The sequence below is a fragment of the Pseudopipra pipra genome, chromosome W (genome assembly GCF_036250125.1).
Source record: "Pseudopipra pipra isolate bDixPip1 chromosome W, bDixPip1.hap1, whole genome shotgun sequence".
NCBI lineage: Eukaryota > Metazoa > Chordata > Aves > Passeriformes > Pipridae > Pseudopipra > Pseudopipra pipra.
In genome coordinates, this window is record NC_087580.1 from 6874410 (window position 1) to 6897122 (window position 22713).

General features: G+C 51.5%; 2 protein-coding genes and 1 long non-coding RNA gene across 3 annotated transcripts; all 3 read right to left on the minus strand.

Moving 5' to 3' along the window:
• Positions 1 to 2113: 2113 nt before the first annotated feature.
• LOC135404402 (uncharacterized) lies at positions 2114 to 3815 on the minus strand. Its single transcript, XR_010425661.1, has 3 exons — positions 3591 to 3815; positions 2690 to 2914; positions 2114 to 2223 (listed from the first exon to the last, which is right to left on the minus strand). It is a non-coding gene; the product is annotated as an uncharacterized LOC135404402 (long non-coding RNA).
• A 363-nt stretch (positions 3816 to 4178) lies between these two features.
• LOC135406270 (ankyrin repeat domain-containing protein 26-like) lies at positions 4179 to 8596 on the minus strand. Its single transcript, XM_064640696.1, has 6 exons — positions 8307 to 8596; positions 7813 to 8048; positions 6007 to 6139; positions 4524 to 4805; positions 4362 to 4423; positions 4179 to 4185 (listed from the first exon to the last, which is right to left on the minus strand). Exons 1-6 carry the CDS (start codon positions 8559 to 8561, stop codon positions 4179 to 4181), a joined length of 975 nt encoding a protein of 324 aa, XP_064496766.1. The 5' UTR covers positions 8562 to 8596.
• A 998-nt stretch (positions 8597 to 9594) lies between these two features.
• LOC135404401 (putative ankyrin repeat domain-containing protein 20A5) lies at positions 9595 to 12720 on the minus strand. The gene is made up of 5 exons (XM_064639124.1): positions 11654 to 12720; positions 11119 to 11233; positions 10700 to 10873; positions 10505 to 10611; positions 9595 to 9800 (listed from the first exon to the last, which is right to left on the minus strand). Exons 1-5 carry the CDS (start codon positions 11869 to 11871, stop codon positions 9605 to 9607), a joined length of 810 nt encoding a protein of 269 aa, XP_064495194.1. The 5' UTR covers positions 11872 to 12720; the 3' UTR covers positions 9595 to 9604.
• Positions 12721 to 22713: the final 9993 nt, after the last annotated feature.

Sequence of the window (22713 nt, forward strand, 5' to 3'; positions counted from 1 at the left end):
GGGTAGGACACAGAGCAGATCCTGGGGAGGAGATGCCTGAGGGGACCAAAAAGGATGGGATGGGAGGCCCAAGGGGTGGGATTTGGGAGCACCATTAAAAGAAACAGGTGGGGGCCCTCCCAGCAATTGACAGTGGACCTCCCTTGTCAGGGATTGCTGAATGGCTTCCTGCTGTTGCATCTTTCATTTTTTATCCAAAATCACCCAAACAGTTTTCAAACAGTGCCTGCCAATGGAGCTTGAAGGCACTCGTTCCATCAAAGCCATACCTGTAATTCAGAGGCATAAATAGAGAATGTAGATTTGTCTCTTAAGGTGCTCTCTCATTTCTACTAGATGTCAGTTAGCATCATGTAAAACATGATCATTAAAATTAAAACCTCTTACCCTTCTATTTCCCTTTGAAAAATAATTCTGCTGTTAAAACACTCTCTTCTGTTTGATTGTTTAAAATCCAAATGAATGTGTTACTAGTGGACACAGACAGGGCTCCCACACAGAGAAGCCCATGAAGTATGGGCTGGATGAGCAGACAGCAGGCTGGTTGAAATCTGCTGGCCGGGGTGGTGATCAGGAGTGCAACATCCAGCTGGAGGCCAGTGATCAGCAATTCCTGGTGAACATCTTCATTGATGATCTGGATGATGGGATATAGTGCTCAAGTTTAATGGAGTCGATGAGTTTACATTCCGACTGCAAGGAACATGTTTTCACATCTGAAGCAGGGGATGGGATACCAGAGACTCACTGTGAACACCCAATGATTTCCAGAGCCTTTCCAGAGCATTTCATTCAAATCCGGGAATTTTGGATTAAAAAATCACGGTGCTCCTCCATTACTCTGGAAAGGGGACCCTGGTCTGTCGGGAGTGAGGACATTGCTGAATCTGAAAGCTGGAGAAGACAACAAGAAATGTGCGACCCTCCAGAGGATGAAAGCCCTGGATGAAGTTGTCAAGAAGTTCAGACCCAATGCCTTTCGAGTTTTACGGTTGTGTCTTAACATTTCTTGTAGTTTTTCCCTTGTTTGTCCCCTGAAATTGTTTGATGAAAACTCCCCTTGATGTCTGTATCCTTAGACCCCGCTCCCCGATTGGCCAAAGTTTGCTGCATTGCAGTATTTCCTTTTTTGGCCACCCTTTCCCTAAAATGGATAAACCCTACCCCTTTTTCCCTTATCTAGTTACACTTTGCATGCTGGGGTCCCATCTGGGGTGCCAAGAAGAGCTGTGCTTTGGGACCAATTACCTCTGAAGCTGCTCGTGTGCCTTCATAGGCTGCTAAGATTTCCTTCTCCACAGGGGTGGAATTGGCCTCAGAACCTCTGTAGTTTCGGCTCCAGAAACCCAGTGGTCGCCCTCACGTCTCACCAGGCACCTTTGTCCAGAGGCTCCAGGAGGGACCTTTATCTCCAGCTGCAGAGTAGAGCACATTCTTTACCTCTGGTCCTGTCCTGACTGCTCCAACAGCCACGGCATGTGCAATCTCTTGCTTGATCTGCCTGAAAGCTTGTTGTTGCTCAGGACCCCACTGGAAATTGTTCTTTTCACAGGTCACAAAGTAAAGAGGGCTCACCATCTGGCTGTACTCTGGGATGTGCATCCTCCAGAAGCCAATGGCTCCCAGAAAAGCTTGGGTTTCTTTCTTGTTTGTGGGTGGAGCCATTGCTACAATCTTGTTGATGACGTCTGTTGGTATCTGGTGTCGTCCATTTGCCATTTCAGCCCTAGGAACTGGATCTCTTGGGCAGGGCCCTTGACCTTACTCTTCTTGATGGCAAAACCGGCCTTGAGGAGAATCTGGATGATCTTCTGTCCTTACTCAAAAACTTCTTCTGCTGTGTCCCCCCACACAATGATGTCATGGATGTACTGGATGGATGGATGGGGGTCACAGCATCTCGGTTCCTCCGATACTGTTGCCTGTGCACAGTTGTCGTGGCCGTTGGCACTTCTTGTCCCCAAAGCTCCAGCGATTCCTTTCGTACAACAAGGGGACCAATGCAGCACCACCTCTCCAATTTTAAGTAGCATTTTCGCTGCCTTCACCACTAGGATCATTGTCGCTGAACAATGTAGGGATGGGTTAGAGCTGATCTTGGAGTCCTTGCTACCAAACCTTGAAGGCCACCATTAAGGAAACTGGCTACTAGGCTGTGGATGTCGAAATTAAGGAAAGGAAGCAATTCGTTCCATCCATCTGAACGGTCCCTTAGAGGATGTCCTGGGACAGGCACAAAACCAGCAAGAACCAGGAAAAAAATTAGTAAAAAGGCCATTGTTATTATTTTTCTTTCTCCTTGTTCCTAAACAAAGCTATGTTTAGATAAACAAAATCCTCCTTGGCAGCTCTCCCAGGAGTGTCCCAAAACAATGGTGGATGCTGACAAAACAAACCTGCTCTTGGCAGCTTTCCCAGACAATGTTCCCACAACAAAACCAAAGGAACCAAAACAATCCCACTGCTGACACCAAAACCATCTGTAGCCGGTTGGAGTTGGCTTCCTGCCAAACCCCACAGGCTACAGAAGATTACTACGTGTAAATTTAGGGTAGAACTTAGGTGGGAGGTTCCTGTGCCACAGAGCTCTTTCCCACAGTTTCTCTTGGAAAAGAATGGAGTTCCACAGCTCATTGCTTCCATTTCAATCTTTTTTGGCCTTTGACCACTCTGGAAAATCTGTACCAACCTGATGAGCAGAAGTCTTGGGCTTTACCACAGGTGTCTGGGTGGTGTTCTGAGAGCCAGACTTCTGCTCAGTCCCAAACTGATGCCAACATGTCCCAGGCCAGGTGAATCCAGAAGTGGACTTGCAGCCAGAACTCCGCTGACAGCGCTGCTTGGGACTGCAGATCTGCTTCTGTGGCGCTCCAAAAAGAGCTTGGTGTTGGCCACTGCAAGTCTCTCAGTAGCTCTGAAACATTCCCAAGCACACACAGAGTCATCTTTGGCAGGAAGGCTTTTGCAAAGTTCCCCTCCACAGCCTTGGCTACTACTCGACTTCTAAAAGCCAAGGGCATGAAGAGCGTCCAAAACCAGCACATCCTTTGATCTGAGCTTGTTCACAGGGCCTGTTTCTAAGAAATCACACCAAGTGCAAGGAGCAGCCAGTGTCACCTCCAGAAGAACTCTGGCCTACCCTGGCCTTCTCAAGGAAAGCTCAACCCTCAGACCCGCTGCCAAAACAGAAGCCAAGAAAGAGCCGCCTTATTTTGGATTCACAGAATCCAACTCTCTTCTCCCAGAGGCCTCTCCTTATTCAAACAGGAAAGGGCACAAGATTCATCTTCTCTGTCACCCACGGCATGAGGAGAGGAGAGACTGGCAAAAAGACTGCCTGCTAAAACAACCTCAACTTGAAAAGACACCAATAATGCCAGAGTGGTGCTGCTGTGGGGTTACTGCTGGAACTCTAAAGAGAAAGGAAGACAGGTCTGAGGAAGGGAAGGCTCTGAAGGAACTTTCCCCACAAAGATGCCACGTTCTGCTTTCACACCTGATGCTGGCCAGATGTAGAAAAGGGATTTCCAAGGAAAATGCAGGAGGAAAAAGGAGTCTGTTCTTACCAGTCCAAAAAAGCAGGGACTTACCTTTCCAGTTTCTTGGCGAGGCTTTTTCTGGTTTGGGCTTCCACCAGATACAGCTCTTTGTACTTTTCCACTTCTGCCTGGGTGGATTCCTTTTGAAAAGGTCTTTCTGCTTGGTTGCTTTTTGTCCTTCCCAGTGCACGTTCCAGATCTCTAATTCTGTCTTCTAACTGTTTTTTCAGTGAGTCCACATGACTGGCTCTGATTTCTTCTGAGGTGTCCTGGTGGGCTGCCTGTGCCTGAAGGAGACAGTGCACCTTCAACCACCACAAGAAAAAGAGAGCTCTGCCCAGCACAAAATTGCACACACCCAGTTCCAAGGGCCCAGCCTTACTCAGAGAGGCGGCTCTGCCTCCTCACTCCCAGCAGCAACCAAGGCAGAACCCAGGAGCTGCCAGGGCAAACAATTCTTTGCAGTGGGAAAGAAGCCCAAATGAGCACTCTGCTTCAAAGCTACTAATGAAGAGACACTGGGTCTGTAGGACAGGGCATGTCCAAAAGGATTCTTCAAAGACAAGAAGAGCTTCCACATCCACCTCCACCCCCTCACCCACACCACTGGAATTTCAGTGACTCCTTTTCTGAGCACTTTCACCTCCTACAAGGACAAAGCAGCACCTGTAGGTCTGGCCATGACAGTTGCAAGTTGCCAAACCCATTCAAGGATGAGCAGTGAGAAGCAGAGCAGCGCACAGAGATCCCCCCAAGCACTGCAAAGTGGGAATCTGCCTTGGGCAGCCTTTGGATTCAGGGACCTGCCGGCACATTCCACACCCATGACAGCACTCCTGCCCAACCACATTGCCTTCTGCCACTGCCTTCAGCAAAGACAGAAGCTAACCCACAGAATATAGGAGCAAAAGGAAAAGACCAAACACCATGGCCACAGGAGAAGTTTACGTAGCGCCTGTGGACACTGGGGAGAAAGTCACTTACTTGCAAAAACTCATTGACTTCCTGGAGTTTTTGTCTTATTTCCTGGTCTGCTTGTTCTTCCACCTCTCTTTTACACTGTTCGAGTTGGCTGCGATCCACCACGTTGGTCTCCAAATGATGGTGGAGTTTTGCCAGCTCTTCTTGCAGCTGGCATTTGTCCATGGCCAGGTTCTCACACTCCCCACGCAGGGCAGACAGTTCTTCTTGCAAAGCCTGATTTTTGGCCTCCAGCTGCGTGCACTGTTCACGTTCCCTGTCCAACTGCTGGGAAAGTTCAGCAACCTGCAGACAGAAAATAAAAAAAGGAACTCAGCATGGTGTAAAGGCAGTGAATTCTGGGAAAACCCCAAAAGGGGGTGCCCAAGAGACTTTATTCATCATCTACTGGCTCAGGACTAGACACAAAGTGCAACCAGGCTTTTCTTTTCCAGCAAGAACAGCTTTCCCATCATTTGTCATGGGATTCCTCAGCTTCCCAGCCTTTTGGAGTTCCTCATGCAAAAATGCTCCAGGGTTCTGGACTCCAAAGGAATGACTGCAAAGGCAGGAAGCCATTCTACAGGGATGCCTTCAAACCCAAGCGTGACTCTGACAGACGCCGCTTTAGCAACGGATCCGAGTGACGAGCGGAGAAGGGATCAGAGGTTCTGTGCCACTGCTGCACAGGCACAGCAGCCTCAACAGCACTGCTGGGAACAGTCCTTCTGGCTCCCCGCCACAGGATGGGCTGAAACAGCTCCCCGTGAGCAAGAAGGGACAGATTTTCCCCTGGGAGGCCCCTGTCCTCCTTGGGCCCTGGGCAGCAACAACACTGAGGAGAAAAGCCAAACCTCAAGTGCCTCCTGCTCAGCTCGTGCCTGAGACAGGGCTCAGGGGCTGATGGTGCCCTGCCAGTGACAGCGCTGTTCCTCCCCTCTCTGCCAGGGCAGCAATTCATCTGGCACACCCAGAGGACGCTGTCACAGCCTCCCTCCAGCTGCAGCCAGGCCTGAGCTGGGCCCCACTGCTCTCAGCCCACGGACGTGATGTCCTGCAAGGATGGCAGACCTGCCCATCCCTCAGGCCCAGCCGGGGGATCTGCACTCTTGGCTGACCCCGCTCACTCTCAGGGGACCTGTTCTGCTCTTCTTGCTCAGGGCCTGTGGGACGGCTCCCTGGCCCCTCAGCTCACACACCCTGCCAGGCTGGCTGCCACTCCTGGCTTGCCCCTCCTCTGCAGGACAGCCTGGCCTCCATCAGCCCTTACACCTACTGCTTTGCCCTCAACATTTGCATCTTTCCCCAGAAGGAGAACTACCTCTGGATTAGTTCGAGTCATCTCCCACTGGAACAGCAGGAGGAGCATTAAGAAAAGCCCATCACATCCAAAATGCAGCCAAGCGAATAAAAACATCCACACGACAAGAAATAGAGGGAAAGCATCTCCCAGCTTTCAAAAGAAGGAACACCACAACCAAAGAGCCCCACCCAGAGCACAGCTCACCTCTCTTTGGAATCTATCAACTTCCTTGACCTTTTCAGAATATCTCTTCTTCATTTCTTCCAGCTGGGACTGACTTTCTTTCTCTTCATTAACCCGGAGTTTCCTCCTCTCTATCCTCAGAAGCTTTTCCAGCCTGCACAGCAAATTAGTCAAGAAACCCATGAAACACAGGAAGAACCAGCCTTTCCCCCACGGTCTCACAGAAACAGCACAGACAGCATCCAAGCCTAGAATGGCTTGGCTTGGCAGGGACCTTAAAGATCATCCAGTTCCAAGCTTCCTGCTCTGGGCAGGGACACCTTCCACCAGACCAGCTTGTTCACAACCCCATCCAACCTGGCCTTGAACACTTCCAGCCATGGGGCCTCCACAGCTTCTCTGGGCAACCGGTTGCAGTTCCTCACCACCCTCACAGCAACCAATTTCTTCCCAGGATCAAATCTAAACCTACTCTCTTTCCATTTGAAGCCATTCCCCCTTGTCCTCTCACTACCTGCTCTTTTAAATGCACTCTCTTCATCCTTCTTGTGGGCTCCCTTCACACCCCAAAAGGCCACAATTAGGTCACCCCAAAGCCTTCTCTTTTCCAGGCTGAAGGGTTGCAATTGTCCCAGCCTTTCCTCCTAGCAGAGGTGCTCCATCTTTCCAAGCACCTTGGTGGCCTCCTCTGGACTCAGTCCAACAGCTGGAGGTCCTTGCTGTGCTGAGGAGCCCAGAGCTGGATGCAGCCCTCCAGCTGGGCTCTCCCAAGGGCAGAGCAGAGAGGCAGAATGCCCTCCCTCCACCCGCTGGCCACGCTGCCTTGGACGCAGCCCAGGACACAATTGGCTCTCTGGGCTGCGAGCGCACATCGCCGGCTCATGTCCGGCCTCTCCTCCAGCCCAAGGGCTTCTCGGCAGGGCTGCTCTGCCCCTCTTCATCCCCCAGCCTGCACTGATACAGGGGCTGCCCTGAGCCACCACCAGCAGCTTGCACTGGCTCTTGTTAAACCATCAGCAGATTGCCATGGGCCCACTTCTCCAACTGGTCCAGGGCCCTCTGGATGGCATCACCTGTGTCAAACACACCCCTCAGCTTGGTGGCAGCTGCAAATTTGCTGAGGGCGCACTCCAGCCCTTCCTCTGGATCATTAGTGAAGAGATTAAAGAACACTGGGCCCAGTCCAGACCCCTGAGGGACACCACTTGGCACTGATGGCCCTCAGCACTCTGAGCCATTGATCACCACCTCTGCATGGCACTGTTCACCCAATTTCTTATCCATCTAACAGTCCACACATCCAGTCTGTCTCTCTCCACTTTGGAGAGAAGGATGTTGTGGGGGACTGTGTCAAAGGCTTCCCAGAATGACAGGGAAATGACATGGGTAGCCCTTGTCCACTGAGGCAGTCACTCCATCTTAGAAGGCCACCAGGTCGGTCAAGCAGCACTTGCCCTTGGCGAAGCTGTGCTGGTGCTTCCAATCACCTCCCTGTCATCCACGTGCCTTGACAGAGCTTCTAGAAAGATCTTTTCCATCACCTCCCCAGGCACAGAGGGCAGGCTGACAGGTTGGCAGTTCCCAGGGCCCTCCTTTCTACCCCTTTCAAAGATGGGCACAGTGGGGTTCCCTTTTTCCCCTCACCTGGGACTTCCCCTGACTGCCACGACTTTTCAAACATCAAGGAGAGTGTCTTGGCAACTCCATCAGACCCTGGTGGCCAATGGAGGGCAATAATGCTGGCCAGATGGAGAAGATGGACTTCCAAGGAAAATGCAGGAAGAAAAAGGACTCTCTTATTACCACTCCAAACAAGCAAGGAATTACCTTTCCAGTTTCTTGGCAAGGCATCTTCTGGTTTTCACTTCCTCCACATACAGCTCTTTGTACATTTCCATCTCTCCCTGAGTTGCTTCTTTACGAGAAGCTCTCTCTTGTTGGGTGTTTTTGACCCTCTCCAATTCCCTTTCCAGATTTTTAATTCTTTCTTCCAACTGGATTCTCATGGATTCACAATGAATGTCTCCAGTTTGTCCTAGTGGGGCCTGGTGGGCTGCCTGTGCCTGAAGGAGACAGTGCACCTTCAACCACCACAAGAAAAAGAGAGCTCTGCCCAGCACAAAATTGCACACACCCAGTTCCAAGGGCCCAGCCTTACTCAGAGAGGCGGCTCTGCCTCCTCACTCCCAGCAGCAATCAAGGCACAACCCAGGAGCTACCAGGGCAAACAATTCTTTGCAGTGGGAAAGAAGCCCAAATGAGCACTCTGCTTCAAAGCTCCTAATGAAGAGCCTGTGGACACTGGGGAGAAATTCACTTACCTGCAAAACAAGGCTGACCTCTTGTAGCTTTGGACTTCTTTCCTGGTCAGCTCCTTCTGCCACCTCTCTTGTACACTGTTCTCTTTGGCTGCCATCCAGCACCAAAGTCTCCAAATGATGGTGGAGTTTTGTCATCTCTTCTTGCAGCTGACATTTGCTCTTCTCCAGTTGTTCACACTTCCCAAGCAGAGTGGACAGCTCTTCTTGCAAAGCCTGGTTTAGGGCCTCGAGCTGCATGCCTGTTCCAGGCTCCATGTCCAGCTGCTGGGAAAGTTCACCACCCTGTGCACAGAAAAAAAAAGAAAAGAAAACTCAGCATGGTCTAAAGGCAGTGAATTCTGGGAAAACCTCTCAAGGGGGTGGCCATGGCAACTGTATTTATCATCTACTGGAAACCAGCCTAGGAAACACTTGAAAGATTCCCAGACAGAAAGAAGAAACTTTAGACCTACTTAAGAATTTGGGAGACACTTCTGGCAACAATACTTCTGGGTCCCTTGGAGCTCATGATGAAACTCCTAATTCAGAATCTAAGAATTCCTCCAGTGTCCAGCACACCAAATACCCTCAGGGCTTTTGTAGCAGCTGGGGAAAGGACCAGGCTGCTTTCTGAGCAGCCTCTGCTGAGGAGAAGGCAGAAACTGAGCTCCCCAGGTTCTGCAGGAAAACTTCATCTGACAATTGCCCCACAGAAATAGGCAACTAGGCTCAAGAGTCACAGAAAGGCAAATTTAGCACCAGCTTACTGAGGCAGAGGCTTGCAGGGCTCTCGGAAGGGCTTCAACGCTGTCACTTGGCTGCTGGACAGTGCCTTCCAATCTGCTGTTCTCACTGGCAAAGCTTAAGAAGAAATACAGCTCTTATTACCAGAAAATCCAATGCCAGACAAACTGTGCTAAGGAACAGAAGCCACAGCAGAAGTGTCCTTCAAAATCCCACTGACTGTCCCCCTGTTTCCACCCAATCCCCCAAAGCCACAGACCCCTCGCTTCACTGGGTTACTCTCTTACTCTTGCGCGTCTTCTTCCAGGAGGTCCTGCAGTTCCTGGGAGGAAGTTATTGCCTCTCTTTTCTTGTCATCCAAGGCAGTCTTCAAGTCAGGAACACAATGCTCAGACTGAAGATGCTTTTCTTCCTCCTCCTGCAGCTGTAAAATCACAGGAAGAATCCACAGTTGTCAGGGGAGCTTTTCCAGAGAGGAGCCAGCTGCTGCTGAAGAACTCAGGTGCTGCATGTCTGTGTGCATCCCCTCTGCCCAAAGAACTGTAATCCATTCAAGACCCTTCAAAGCTTCACTTCTACTCCCCAATGAACACACTGAACACTGGTTTGTCCGTTTTCAGGATGGATAGGAAGCAACAGGCACCCCCAGGTTTCTCCCTGTGGGGACAGGCTTTCCATACCTCCGCGTCAGCCCTGTCCAGCTCCTCCTGCAAGCGCAGATTATCTTCCTCCAGGTGAGCCTCGTGGCTTCCAGGAACCACAAGAGCACTCCTAAAGCATGCAAAATTTCATTGGAAACATGTCTGACCCTGCATCAGTTTTCCCCTGCTTGCTCCCAAAACAGCTCTTCCCCCCTTTCCTACAAGCTCCGGGAAAGCAAAGCCAAGTCCATGGAAGCATTGGAGAATTTCTCTTCCAAGGGGCCTCCCTAAAGCAGCCTCAACTACCAGCTCAGGCCATGCTGTTCAGGGCTCCTTGCACTGCTCTTCCAAGTCCCCCCGATGCGGCTGCACAAACTCCCAGGGCAAGCCCTTCGACCCCCTGACCATCTCCATGGCAGGAAGTTTTCTCCTTCTGTGCTCGGAGCCCCTCGTGTCCCCTGGGACAGTGTTGCTTCTCTTTCCCCCAACGCTTCCCTTCAGAGCACTGAACGCCCCAACTCTGCCGTGCCTTAAACCCCCCTGGCCTGCAGAGCAGCCACGCTGCTGAGCTACTGGCAAGTTTCCCCGGGGCTCTGGCTCTGGGTGTGGGGAGGGCACCACAGACAAGGCTTTCTTGCAGACCTCAGCGGGCAAAGGACAAGAGCCCCTGAGGTACGAGAGCAGCCAAGGGCAGACCTGCATTCACCAGTCCCACGGGGAACTGCTTCCACGGGGCTGCTCCTTCTTTTTCCCAGCTCATTGCCACGCCCCTCGTCTGGGTCACACTTGCAGACTACCCAGAACACCCGGGGGCTGTTTCGACAAAGCCCTCACCTTTCCCCCTGGGCTTGAGCAGGCCTGTCAGCTGCTTTGTTCACAAGGCACTCCAGAATCTCCTCGTGCTGTTGCAAGGCTGCAAGTTTGAAGGGGGTAAATCCCCACTAAAAGGAGAAAGAATCCCCATTAGAAAGACACAGACAAGCTCTGCAGCTGTTGGAAAGAGCAGCTTTAGCCACGTGCCAAGGTTACCTGGTTCTGAGCATCACTGTTGGCATGATGCTCCAGTAACAGCCCTGCTACAGCTGTGTTTTTAGAGAGCACAGCCAGGTGAAGGGCAGTGTTGCCGTCAGCGTCTGCCAGATTGGGGTCGGCACCGTGTTCCAGCAGAACAGCAACACATTCTTCCTGCTCCTGCTGGACTGCCTGGCAACAACACACCAAAAGGGAAAGGCTTCCAACTTTTCCATCCCCCTCTGTCACAACTCCCTCAGCCCCTGAGTGCTGCCATAGAAGACCATCTTCAAAGATCAGCTAACAGAGGCTGTGCCGTGCCCATTGCAATAGGTGTGTTTCTATGGCCCTGCCCTGCAAGGAATCCTGCCAGACACCTCCCCTTTAACACCCCAGCACTGAGCCCCACCTCCAAGCTCAGAAGGCATTCCACACACCTTCATCAGGGCCGTTCTCTTGAAGCTGTCAGTGAGGTTGGGCTGGCTGTTCTTTCTTAGCAGATATCTGACGACATCTGCATGGCCATTGGCTGAAGCCAGATGCAGAGGTGTCCTAAAAATTAAACAGACGCTCTTAACCCAGACAGACAAAGGACGAGCCCAAGCTGTGTCTGTACCCAGCACCCTGGGGACCCTGCCCGGACTCTGCTCCTCCTGCTGCTGCTGCTGCTGCTGCTGCTGCAACCCTGCCCTGATGAGCCAGAGGGCAGAAGAGAACAGGTGAGGGCTTAGCAGCTGCAGAACAGCCCTGCAGAGAGAGCACGGCCAAGGGGCAGCTGGGCAACACGCGTTTGCAACAGCGCTGGAGCCCGGCCGGCAGCTCCGAGCAGTGAAAAGCTCAAGAGTTCCCTCTCCCAGCTGACAGGGCAAATGTCACTTTTCAAGCCTTGTCCCTAAGAGAGGGCTGCCGAGGACTACTGCAGCTTGGCTCAGGAGCAGCCAAGGTGTGCCATCAGCGTGGCCCAGAACTCACCGCATCTCCTGGTCTGGCCTGTCGATGCCGACTACCTTGACGTACCAGCGCCAGCGCCTCAGCCAGCCCAGGTCACCGCGGGCGGCCGCGCGGTGCAGCCTGCCCAGCCCCTGCTCCCGGAGCTGGGAGGCGCTGCTGGAGCTGGTGGCAGCCCAGGGCTGCCCACTGGGGCTGCTGGAGGGCGACTGCCGTCGCTTCTTGCTCAGAAGCCACGGCATGGCCCTGCTTGGAGCTCCCAGCAGCAGGAAGGGCAAGAAGGCCCCGGCGGGCTGCCGGGAGCCAAGTGGGGATGAGGAATGGGACGGGGCGAGGTTTAGGGGGAGGGTGACAAAGGGGACGAGAATAAGGACGGGCACAGGGTATGAAGCACAAGGCAGACGAGGTCGCCCTGCGCAGTGGTCGTGGCCTGCAGCTGCCAAGACGGCGATGCAGGCGCGCAATGCTCCCCGAGCGGGATGTGCTGCTGCTCCCCGAGAGGCTACAGCAGCTCTGGGCGCCGGCTGCGGGCACCAACAAAGCCGTGCCCGACTGGCGCCTGTGGCGTCACAATGGCTGGTGGAAGGCTCAGCACGTCAGCGTGGGGTGTGACAGAGGCCACGGGGCAGGGTGGGGCCGGGCGGGACAGGGCAGGGCGGGGCAGGTGTGAGGGCGGCCCTGCTGGGCCTTGTGGGAAGGAGGCGGCCTGGGCCTTGTGAGGGCGGCCGGCGGGAGTGGGCACTGCCCCGCCTCAGGGCGCCCCGGGGCAGGGCCCGGGACGCTCCCACCGGGCCGCAGGCTGCGGTAGGCGCTGGAGCAGCTCCCGCATCACCCGCTCTGGCTTTTTGCTTCAGCCTGGAGCCGGGCTGCCTCTGGACACACTGCCATCAAATGAGGCTCAGGACGAAGTGGGGCCACCACAGCTCTCAAGAAATGCCCACCCAGCGCTCCAAGCCCGCCAGGCCAGAGTTCCAGGACAATTCCCCAACTCCTTTGTCTTGTCCCTCTTGAAGAGCAGACACCTCACCCCCCTTCCCCTCACAACTGCTCTCTCCTGCTGCTTTGCCAGATGCCAACAGTGAATTTCTGCTCTGCTGCTCCACCAGGCAACAAGCAGCACACAGCAGGGCAGGAAGAAACTTTCAAACACATCTTGTCCCACTTTGCCCCAATGACAACACCAAGTGTTGGAAGGACCACAAGTTCTGCACCAGCTTTCTCAGGGGAGGGACACTACAATGGACCACAAATAGGCTGAAGAAATTTCCCTTTTTGTTTGCGGATGTGTCAGGGTTGTGTTAGATGTTGATACTTTTGGTCTATCTTTGGCCCAACCACCTGGGACAGTCTCTCCTTTTCCTGCCAAGGTAGGAGAAAACAAGCACTGAGAAACGGGAACTTGGTCCTTGAAGGAGGTGTTTTGTACAAACTGCAATTAATTGGTGTCTTATTATTGGCTGATGGCCTTCCAAGGGCATTTGAAGAAAAAAGGGAACAGGAGGGTGATGGAGTACGCCCCCAGACTCATTTAGAAAAGACCCCCTGAAGTACAGCACGCAAGTGTGGGGGGAATTCCAAAGGACACACGCGTGCACAGAAGGGGCACCACTTCCAGAATGCTGGCAGGGACTGAAGGCCTCTGGCTGGGTGGTGCTGGCCACACCTGCCCAGGCAGACCTCACCAATTAATTGGGTAAAAAGCTGATGGCTCGTGCTCGGGAGACACAAGCTTCACCTGAAAGGACAACGTTGCCTGTTGCGGGGATGCTGCGATCTTGTGAGCCTGCCGACTGTCCCAGAGTGCAGCTTCTGCTCTGGGCAATTCTGGGCATTCTGGGGAGGTGAGATAACTTCAGAAACAACACCTGGGGGACTGGGGGAGTGGTACTGAGGGCTTATTTTTCTCCTCCTTCCTCTCTCTTGTTTTTTTTTCGTTTTGTTGGCCACCTCTTGATAATAAATATTGGTTTGGTTGAGTTTTCAACAGTGGATGGTTTCAGTTTCAGCATCCTTCCAAACTCTCCCTGATACAGCTGCTAAGAAATTAATTAAAAAACAAAACATAACAAAAGAGCCCCCCCCAACTACAGGAGAACTGTTCCATATTCAGTAGTACCTGCACAGATAGGACCCCAGCTGGCAATAAAGCAGGATTCATTGGGTCCAAAAAAGAAATAGAAGGAAGTCAGGACATAACCTATAAGGTTTGAAGAAAGGAAACCCTCATCAATCATAGAATCCTAGAATAAATAAATCTTCTCCAGAAATGGGACTACCCAAAACTTTCTCAGTTAGAATAGAGCTTTGCTCAAAAGCTGGCAACCTAACCCCAGAATAGCTCTGGGTATAATAAGAGACAGGGTGCTGAGAGTGTTCCAGCAGGTGAGGGAAACAAGGGGCAGCAAATGAAGTTAAGAAGTGACAGTCCCCAGCTCCGGGAAGTCTGAATTTTTAACTGGACATCAGCTTCCCATTGTCACTGTTATGTGCTATCTATGCATCAATAGGAGGTTTTGTGAGGGTGGTTTCCAGAGGAAGATCCAAATGAGCTGACACTTAAGGGACCAAAGAGCCAAAGAGCCTCTGTTCCCTGCACAGTGGAGCTGCTGGTGCAGCCTCAGCAGCCCAAGGCAGAGGTGGAAGGAAACAGCTTTCAACTAAAGCTTCAGAAATGAACAACTTCCATGAGTTGCCACCAGAGCAACGGGACATTTGGGATGGCTTCATCCTGGAAAGGAGACCTTCCCTATTTCCATGGGCAAAGCACACACATGACAGGAACAAAAATACCACTGTAGTTCCATTACAGTGTCAAACCACCAGATAATGGAAGCCACGAGCTTGTCCCGTGGTGCTTGTTCAGGGGGTGACAGATGATGTGACGGCAGCTGTGAGTGACATCTGGGTGGCTCTGGCCCACTCCTGCTCCCACTGTGCCCTGTCCAAGCTCCAGAGCCACCTGAAGGCCACGGGGAAGGGCCCTGGTGAGGCTGTGCTCCTCACCTTGGGCAAAGTGGCCGCAGCTCCGGCACGGCACTCTCGGCCCCCTGGTCTGGGCAGGGGTCTGCGGTCATGGGGAGATCCCTCCCCTTTCTCTAAAGCTCCCTGTTGGACTGGGGGTACGAAGTTGCTGTGCCTCCTTGCTCTGAGCCAGGGCCAGCCGGCTGCTCTGCCTTACCAGCCCAATCCCAGTTCCTGCAGGGTGGGAACCCGCTGGGAAAAACCTGCAGGGTCTCTGCCCCCCTCTGTCCTCCTCATTTGCCTCAAGGGCTCCTCTGGGTCCCCCTTAGGAAGACAGCTCTCCCCACACCCACCAGCTCATCCCTCATGGCCCAGCAGCCCCAGCCTTGCCAGGGAACAGCCCCAGCCTCCTGTGTCTCTCCCTACTCCTCTCAGTGCCTGTCTCTGCCTTCTCCGCAGCCCCCGGTGCATCCCCTTCCTGGGAACGCCGCTCCCGCCCTGCTGTGCCCAGTCGGGTGTGGAGGGGCCGGATCCTGTGCCCGTCTGCAGTGCTGAGTGTCGGCTCCTTGGCCGGGATCCCGGGGACAGGGGCTGGAGTGACCTTGGATGCCTCCCTGTGATCTCAGAGGGAACATGGGGAGTGTCAGCCTGCTGCAAGGTCAGGCTTTGGAGATCCCCAACTGCTGTGAGTGAGCAGGAGGAGCGGGGGAAGCCTGGGAGGTTTCTGTGGGCAGGATGTGGCAGTGCTGCATGTGGAGGAGCTGCAGGGTCCCTTCCCCAGTGCTGGGGTGGAGGAGCTGCAGGGTCTCTTCCCCAGTGCTGCACACAGGAACTCCTGGGTCCCCTCCCATGGCTTTGTTCCCTGGCTTTGCTTTAGGGTTAAAAGGGTGAGTACATGAGAGGGGAAGTGCAGGGGTGCAGTGGAAGAGGCTAGAGGGGAACAGCCACTTAGGAGGAAAAGGTGCAATGGGGAGGAGGAGAGAAACAGGCAGGGGTTTGAATCCAGATACCTCAGGGCACAGGCTGAGCCTGGATCCAGAGCTGGTCCTGGGCTGAGCCTGGAACTGCCCAGAAAGCTTGGCTTGGGGGAGGGTGCAAGGAACCTTCCTGGCTGCAGACTCTCGAGTGCTCCCTTTTCTCTTCTCCTGGCACAGTTGTGAAACAATGGTCCAAATATGTCACCCAGGAGCAACACCCCTTCCCTGGCAGCCGGGAAGTGCAGCTCTGTGAAGACATTTACCCCCTCTTCCATTACGTGCTGGTCAATTGGCTGGGCTGCCAGGAGGAGAGGAGAGAGCTGCTGCTTCCCACACCTTGGGCCACAGCTGGGATGGCCACGTCCGTGGGTCCATCTGTGCCTGGTGGCACGTGAGGAGAGGGGGGCTGGGAAGGGCCGTCTGGGTGACAAAGCACCCCAAGCCAGGAGCCTGCCAGCACCGTGCCCGAGGCTGGGGGCTCCCTGGAGGGACACAGCCCAGTCCTGGGCCCCTTCTGCAGGGAGGCCTGGGGGGCCAGCATGGGGAAATGCTGCTTTCTCTGCTCTCCAGGGAGCCCTTCTCCTGCAGGCCAGAAGGCCAAGGGAAACCCCTCCCAGCAGGGAGGACAGACCGACCTTCAGCCCTCCCAGCAGAGCCTCTCCTTTCCCTTTCCAGGACAAGCAGCACGTCCTCAGGGCTGGGACTGCCATGACACAGCTCCTTCTGCACGAGGAGCAGCACTGAGAGCAGCCCTGGGAGCAGCTCCTCTGGCTCCAAGACCAGGAGGGCCGAGACACCCCCGGATCGCTGTCAGGGGTGGGAGTGGAAGGCTCAGACAACATTTATTACAGAAGCCCTGCTGGGGAGTCACAAGGGGCACAAAGGACCCCCTTGCTTTCTAAAGTCCTTCTCAGAGAGGAGTCTCGGTGTGCCTGGATCCAATCTTAGCCTTGGATCATGTCAATGGTTTAAATCTGAGGAATTACAGAGGTGGGATTGAACCACTTCTGTCCTGCAGGTTTGAATGATGACAAAGTGAGACTATTTCTATAAAATGAATCATTTATTGATACAAATGATCAGACAAATCAACAGGTGAACAGAGAGAAGATCTTAATAAGAATGATTTACTACACAATATAAAGGCTAAGATTACTACTAGTACAGGGTAGGATAGGATAGTGCACTCTATTGAAGCAGTTACTGAAGCAATTATACTCAAGGTAGCAGAAGGGAAATAATCATTAAGTAGAGATTGGTTGTAACTCACCCATACCAACGCTTGTGGGGAGAACTCTTTTGCTCAACCTCAAGGAGTATCCTTGGGGGGTCCCCAGCCCAAGGGAGGAATCTCCACACATACACCCCAAGAAGGGCTATGTTTGAAGAACCTGACTGCAGAGAAGTGGACTGGACTTTTATAGTATAAAGTGATTGACTGCTAGTCACAAATTTACAGGCCAGCCACCAGCTTATCTGCCACACCCAACTTCAAAAAGCAGGATGTGTTTGGGGTTTGGTGAACCAGGCTGGTTTTAGCCTCATTCAACACCAAAACCCACCACCGTGGCACCACCAGAACTCACCACAGCCAGCTTGCATGAGAGCCTGCACTGTGGGCATTTTCTGATGGGCTTCTGGGCCTTCTCGGGGTAGGCCCCCCTGCCACAGCCCCCCCTGACTACAGTCAGTCATCTTTACCTCATGAAGTGGTAGTGCAGGTACCTCTTGCCTCCATGCTATAAAAGTGTCTGCTGCAGATGTGAACCTTATGGCTGAGTATGGTGAGATACATCAATCTCCTAAGTTTTACTGCCTTACTTGAACTCATGGACTTTAAAAGGGGCCCAGATCCCATTCCCATTACTTGGGATGGCACATGTGTGAGCAGTTGTTTCCTTTCCCCCAGGCTGCCACAGTGGGAATTTTTGCTGAGATGCAGGAAGGAGGAGGTTCCCCAGATCTGCCTCACCACCTGCCTGGCATGAGCTCTTTCCTCTTGCAGATTCCTCCCTTCTGGGCTCATCTCAAGTTCTCACCGTCTGCACAGGGGGGATTTTTTGTCCAGTGGCTTCTCTTACAGCAAGTTCCTTCTGTGCTTTGACAGGGTTTGGAGACAGGCAACTGCACTGAAGTCCTTACCCCACCCCATGGCTCAAACACTCTCTGCCAGGGACTTTTCCTCAGTTCATGGGTTTTCCATCAGGGTGATGTGCACGTAGACAAGACAGAGCAGAAAAGACACAAACAGCAGAAACAACAACAAGAGTAATCATACCACAGACATCAGCTGTTTCAATCATGAAAAATGTAAATCCAATTGCAACCATCAACCCAACCCTCATCAGCCACTGCCCCCACCCCGCCAGTCCCAAGGATTAGAACATGGACACCAGCCAGGAACTGGGGCCAGTTCCTTGAAGCCAGTCCTTGGGTTGGAGTGATTGCAAAAGTTCTGAGGTTTGATCAGCCTTTTCTTTCATTTTGCCTCAGGTTTTTTCAATTGATGCCATTACATTGTGAATGGCAATACAACATTCAGGAAGATTTAACATTCCACACACCCCTTGTTCCTTTAACAGTAACATCTCTAACGCCAACCCATTTTGTAAAGCCAGTTTTGACACCTGCTGGACTCCCAAGTTCAGCTCTCTGAACACACACCTGGCCCAATTACTGAGGGCATGCACCTGCCCTGGGGTACTTTCCAAGGCCCACTGGTGCTGTGTTAGAACTAGAGAAGGTGTAAAAAATACCCAAAGATGAAAATCTATCCTTTGCCTGACTGTATAATAATCTGGGGCACGTGTGTCAGTGATCCAGTCTCAGCTTTGTTCAGGACAACTCAGTTCCTGCCCTGTCCTTCCTGCCCACGGGTAAGGAGAGACACGATTTGGGCAAAGGGATGGCAGCACTACCCCCCACCTCAGAGCAGAGTGATGAGTCAGAACACCCCAAACTGACCCAAGTGGGGCACCAGAGCTGCTTGTCTTGCAAGTCCAGGGGTCTCTCAAGTACATCTGGGGCTTGAAATGAGTCCCAGAATTCCACAGCAAGTACTGATTTTTCAATCCCATCGAGGGGGATCCCCAACAAACACACCTCACGTATAAGACACGTATTTTTCAGCCAAGACTCAAAGGGCATCTCCAGGTCTCCCAGTAAATTGGTTCCCTTTGCACACCAGAATAAGTGTGACTGGGTTTGTAAGGAGGTGTGTTCATACAGTTCAGAGGCTTTAAAACAGGGTTCTCTCTTGGCCACATCCACATCGAGTTGGAAGAATTTCTAGGCAACGTTCCTGCCCCACTGGGTAATTCTACACACCATGAAAAATTAACTTTTGGTGTACAAAGTCCTCATACAAAATATAAAAGAGTGTTCATATAAGCACATCTTTACATCAGGCCTATGCTCCATTCTCAGGGGACAGAGCACAGGGGAGAGCTCTGTCGTGATTTAGTCCTGACACAAAACAAAAAGCTGTGGCTTTACTGGTGGTGGGGTCATAAATGAAATTAATTCCCCTTCAAATTTAACTGTATTATCCCCAGGTGCTTTTCCTTTTTTTATTTTTTTAATTCTAGTGGGCAAATTCCCCTCATCACATTCCTTTACAATTGCTGCTACAGTAAATTGCACCCAAAGTTTAGAAGCATGTGGGGTGCACAATGGACTAGAGTTACCATATTGATTAGCAAAAATGAAAGAAGAGATGCAAAGTAAAAAACCTGCTTAGGACGCAGGGTAGGAAACCCAACAGTACATCAGACACGTTCAAGTGAGAATACAAGTGTTTCCAAAACTGGTTACAGGTCTTGAGAGCTGGTAAAAGGCCTTCCTGTATTTTATCCATGTCCCCTCTGCAGTCCGTGGCCGTCCCTCCTTCTGGTTTAGGAAGGGGGACTCAACCATTTCCATGTAATGTTTTCTTTTGTTAAGATTATTTAGTTCACTCACTAACATCTCTGAAAAATTTAGCCAAATCATAATAAATCTAAATCCTTCTGAAGCAGAATGGGAAGGTTAATACATATTTATAGGATTCCAAATAGGCATAAATTCTTGTACCAACTCCCAGGCTAAATTTGATTGAGTTTTCTGAGACAAACTTATAGGTCCATAAGAGAAAAGCTTTCCCCACCCCATTCTTTTTAGTAAAAAGACAAAATAAACTTAGCAAAAATCAAACTGGCAATACATAGAACAGTTTGTCTTATATGATTCTCCTAATATTTTTAGTTCTCAACAAGTTGCTTGCCATGGAAACACAAACAAATCACAAACATTAATAAACTGACAGCACAAGCAATTATGGGGCAGTTAAAAGCTCCATCGGTTTCAGGCAGCTGGGTCTCACCTGTCAGCAGGTTCCTAGGAAAAGAAAGGGAAAATTTGGTCTAATATAGACCAATCCTTAAAAAGAAGAAAGAATGTCTTGTCTGGCAGGATGCTACTCAAGCAGCAAGTAACCAAAGTCAAAAGGGCCTAAGGGAAAAATGATTATCCCATCTTGGCTGGCTGTGAGCCTTCTCGGGGAAATCCACTGGCAGCTGCCCTGCTTGCAACTCCTTCCTCTCATCTTCAGTGGGGGCAGTGCTGGCATTCCTGGAAAAGAAAACAACACAAACTTCCCCTATTTTTCAGGGGGGTCCTGGTTGGCAGAGCAGCTGTTAAAGGCCAAGCATTGGTATTCAACTGTCTGTAATAAACTGCCCAGGGAGGAGAATTAGGAGGGAAGGCTGAGACCACTCCTCCAGGGCTGAAGCACGGGTGTGCTGCTACTGTGGCTCCTGGGTTTGCAACACTTAATGCTGCAGCTGTCAGTGGAGCCAAATTAGCTGTAACTTCAGAAATTCTGTTTGGTGTTGCAGCAAACCCCAGCACTGTGAGAGCACAGTCCCTGTGTCTCCTTTAGGGTTAAGATTACCAGATTTCCACTTTTCAACCAGGAGCCATAAAGTCACCTCAGCAGTTTGGCAGATCCCACTTGCTCTGTTTACTGCAGTGATTTTAACTCTTTGCTACCCGGGAAGCACACCTGGCCTCTCAGCATCCCACTGCTTTAATGCTGACCAGATTTCAATCTCACCTCATTTATGGCCAGACCTTCACATCTCCGTGGCCGTGCCTGGCACCATTTTAGTAGCAGTTTGCTGACCCTGACAATCGTTTGTGGTTTCAGTTTTAATTAAGGGTCGTAATGTTACTTCCTCGTCATCAGCTGTCAATGCAAACGTTAGGTTTTGCTCTTTATCAGAATAACACTCATTCACCATCTCCCAAACTCCTCCACTGAACACAGAAGGTCTGAGTCACAGGTTCTACATCCTGCAATTCTTCCCTCGGATTCTCTCTCATGTGCATTCCAAAGCTCTGGGGGAAGCTTTCCAACACGGTGCTCACCAGCAGCAGCCCCTCCACCTGCATCTCTTCTTCCTTCTCCTCATTTAACTGAAAGTACAATTCCTTCACCAGATCTTCTAAAGAACGTATTATTTCATGTTCAGATTTCTGAGTGACCAATCACTCATTATCCCAATTTACTCGTGCCAGCTCCACCCCAGGGTGGACCCTCTGGGTCTGGAGGGTTCCCGCTCTGCCCGGTGGGGACACATCAGCTCCACGGTTCAGGTGGGGGAGGGTCCCCAGAGGGGACCTTGGCCAGGGCTCAGCACCAGGCTCGGAACTGGTGCGGACCAGGGCAATCCGACTGTTTAATCAAAGCCAAGCATCGCCAAGGCCCACGGCGGGGGCTGACGCGCTGGGATTTCTGCCCAGAGCTCTCCATGGCAAAGGGAAGAAATTCAGTGAAGTGCAGGTAAACGGCGGGAGTAACTATCACTCTCCTAAGGTGGAGTAGAGTTACTGACTGGGCTCAGCCGCAGAGGTCGCACCTCCTCGTGGTCCTGCTGGATGCCCTTTACAGGTAACTAAGTCGGCCTCGGCCCCAGTTCGGAGGAGGGGTTAAAGCCTCTCTCTCCCTATCGTCTGGAGTCACTGCCCAGCGAGAGTAATCAAACGAAAGTGATACAAATTTTTGATAATAACTTACAGAAGTTATTTACCCAGAACCTTGCCCACGGGCTCAAGTTGGGCACAGGTTGACAGATATTGAGGGGTACTGTTAACCTTGTCATCTCTCACTTGGATGGACAAACTACATAAACTGACAAAATGGGCTGGTTGATGAGGCTTATGCATGTACCAACAGCCACTCAAACTGATCCTAATGATTGGAAACCTTTTGTAGCCAAATCAGATGAAACATCAAGTCCCTTAGTAGCAACATCAGATGAAACTGAATTGCAACAGTTAAGAGTTCTCTAGCTCAAAGGAGATAGAGAACTGGCAGGCCACTCAATCTTTAATACAAGGGGATAAACTGGATTTACTTCCAGAAGTTTACAAGTCATTTACACCAGACTCAGTCAGAGAAAATAAAAACAATCTCTCTGACACTGAAAATGAAAACAATGGAGATGAGGAGGACTGTTGGAGGATGTTATAAGTAAACCAAGGAAATTTGCTGTTCAAGAAATGGGTTAATTAAGTTGTTATGTTATTAAAAGTTATGAGTAGAGTGATTATGGAATCCTTAACCATAAATTTGACTATTGCAGAACACAACGCAGAGTAATTCAGTGTTTTTGAAGTTGTTTGTTACAGGCATATTGATATGGACTAATGTAAAGGGGCAAGCCATGAGGAGTCATGAGGAGTCTTGTGACTAGATGACATCACCCTATGGAAAGTTCCAGAACCACGACCTCATAGAGACTAATAACTTTAACCTCATTGGTGGAAGCCCCTCAGCAACGGCCGACTCCCGGGATTAGAAGGACCAACCACAGATCTGCCCGCGAAAGAGGAACCAAACAGGGAGCAGCTTGCGAACCCCCAACCAATGGACTATTGACATGACTCAGGGGGGTGGTGTCAACCAAGGGTATAATTGCTGCTGTTTCGGTTCCCCATTTTGCTGACTGTGGTGAGCAAGGGTCTCCCCGGTCGCCCGGCTGGCCGCTTTTGCTTGTTAGCATTAATAAACCTTTTTACCTTGCAATCGAAATTATAGCCTCATTTTACCTATATCAATTGGTGCCGTGACTCGGATGGAGACCCCTGAGTGATAGAAACACTCTT

What these genes read in the sequence shown, in the direction of transcription:
- LOC135404401 (XM_064639124.1), bottom strand. Translation starts at nt 11,871, where the DNA reads ATGCCGTGGCTTCTGAGCAAGAAGCGACGGCAGTCGCCCTCCAGCAGC. An exon ending in AGAGAACGGCCCTGATGAAG is followed by an intron (nt 10,874 to 11,118) that starts GTGTGTGGAATG and finishes TGTTGTTGCCAG; the next exon opens with GCAGTCCAGCAGGAGCAGGA. An exon ending in GCTCAAGCCCAGGGGGAAAG is followed by an intron (nt 9,801 to 10,504) that starts GTGAGGGCTTTG and finishes TGCATGCTTTAG; the next exon opens with GAGTGCTCTTGTGGTTCCTG.
- LOC135406270 (XM_064640696.1), bottom strand. Translation starts at nt 8,561, where the DNA reads ATGGAGCCTGGAACAGGCATGCAGCTCGAGGCCCTAAACCAGGCTTTG. An exon ending in AGGTCAGCCTTGTTTTGCAG is followed by an intron (nt 8,049 to 8,306) that starts GTAAGTGAATTT and finishes TGTCTCCTTCAG; the next exon opens with GCACAGGCAGCCCACCAGGC. An exon ending in CTTGCCAAGAAACTGGAAAG is followed by an intron (nt 6,140 to 7,812) that starts GTAATTCCTTGC and finishes TTTGCTGTGCAG; the next exon opens with GCTGGAAAAGCTTCTGAGGA.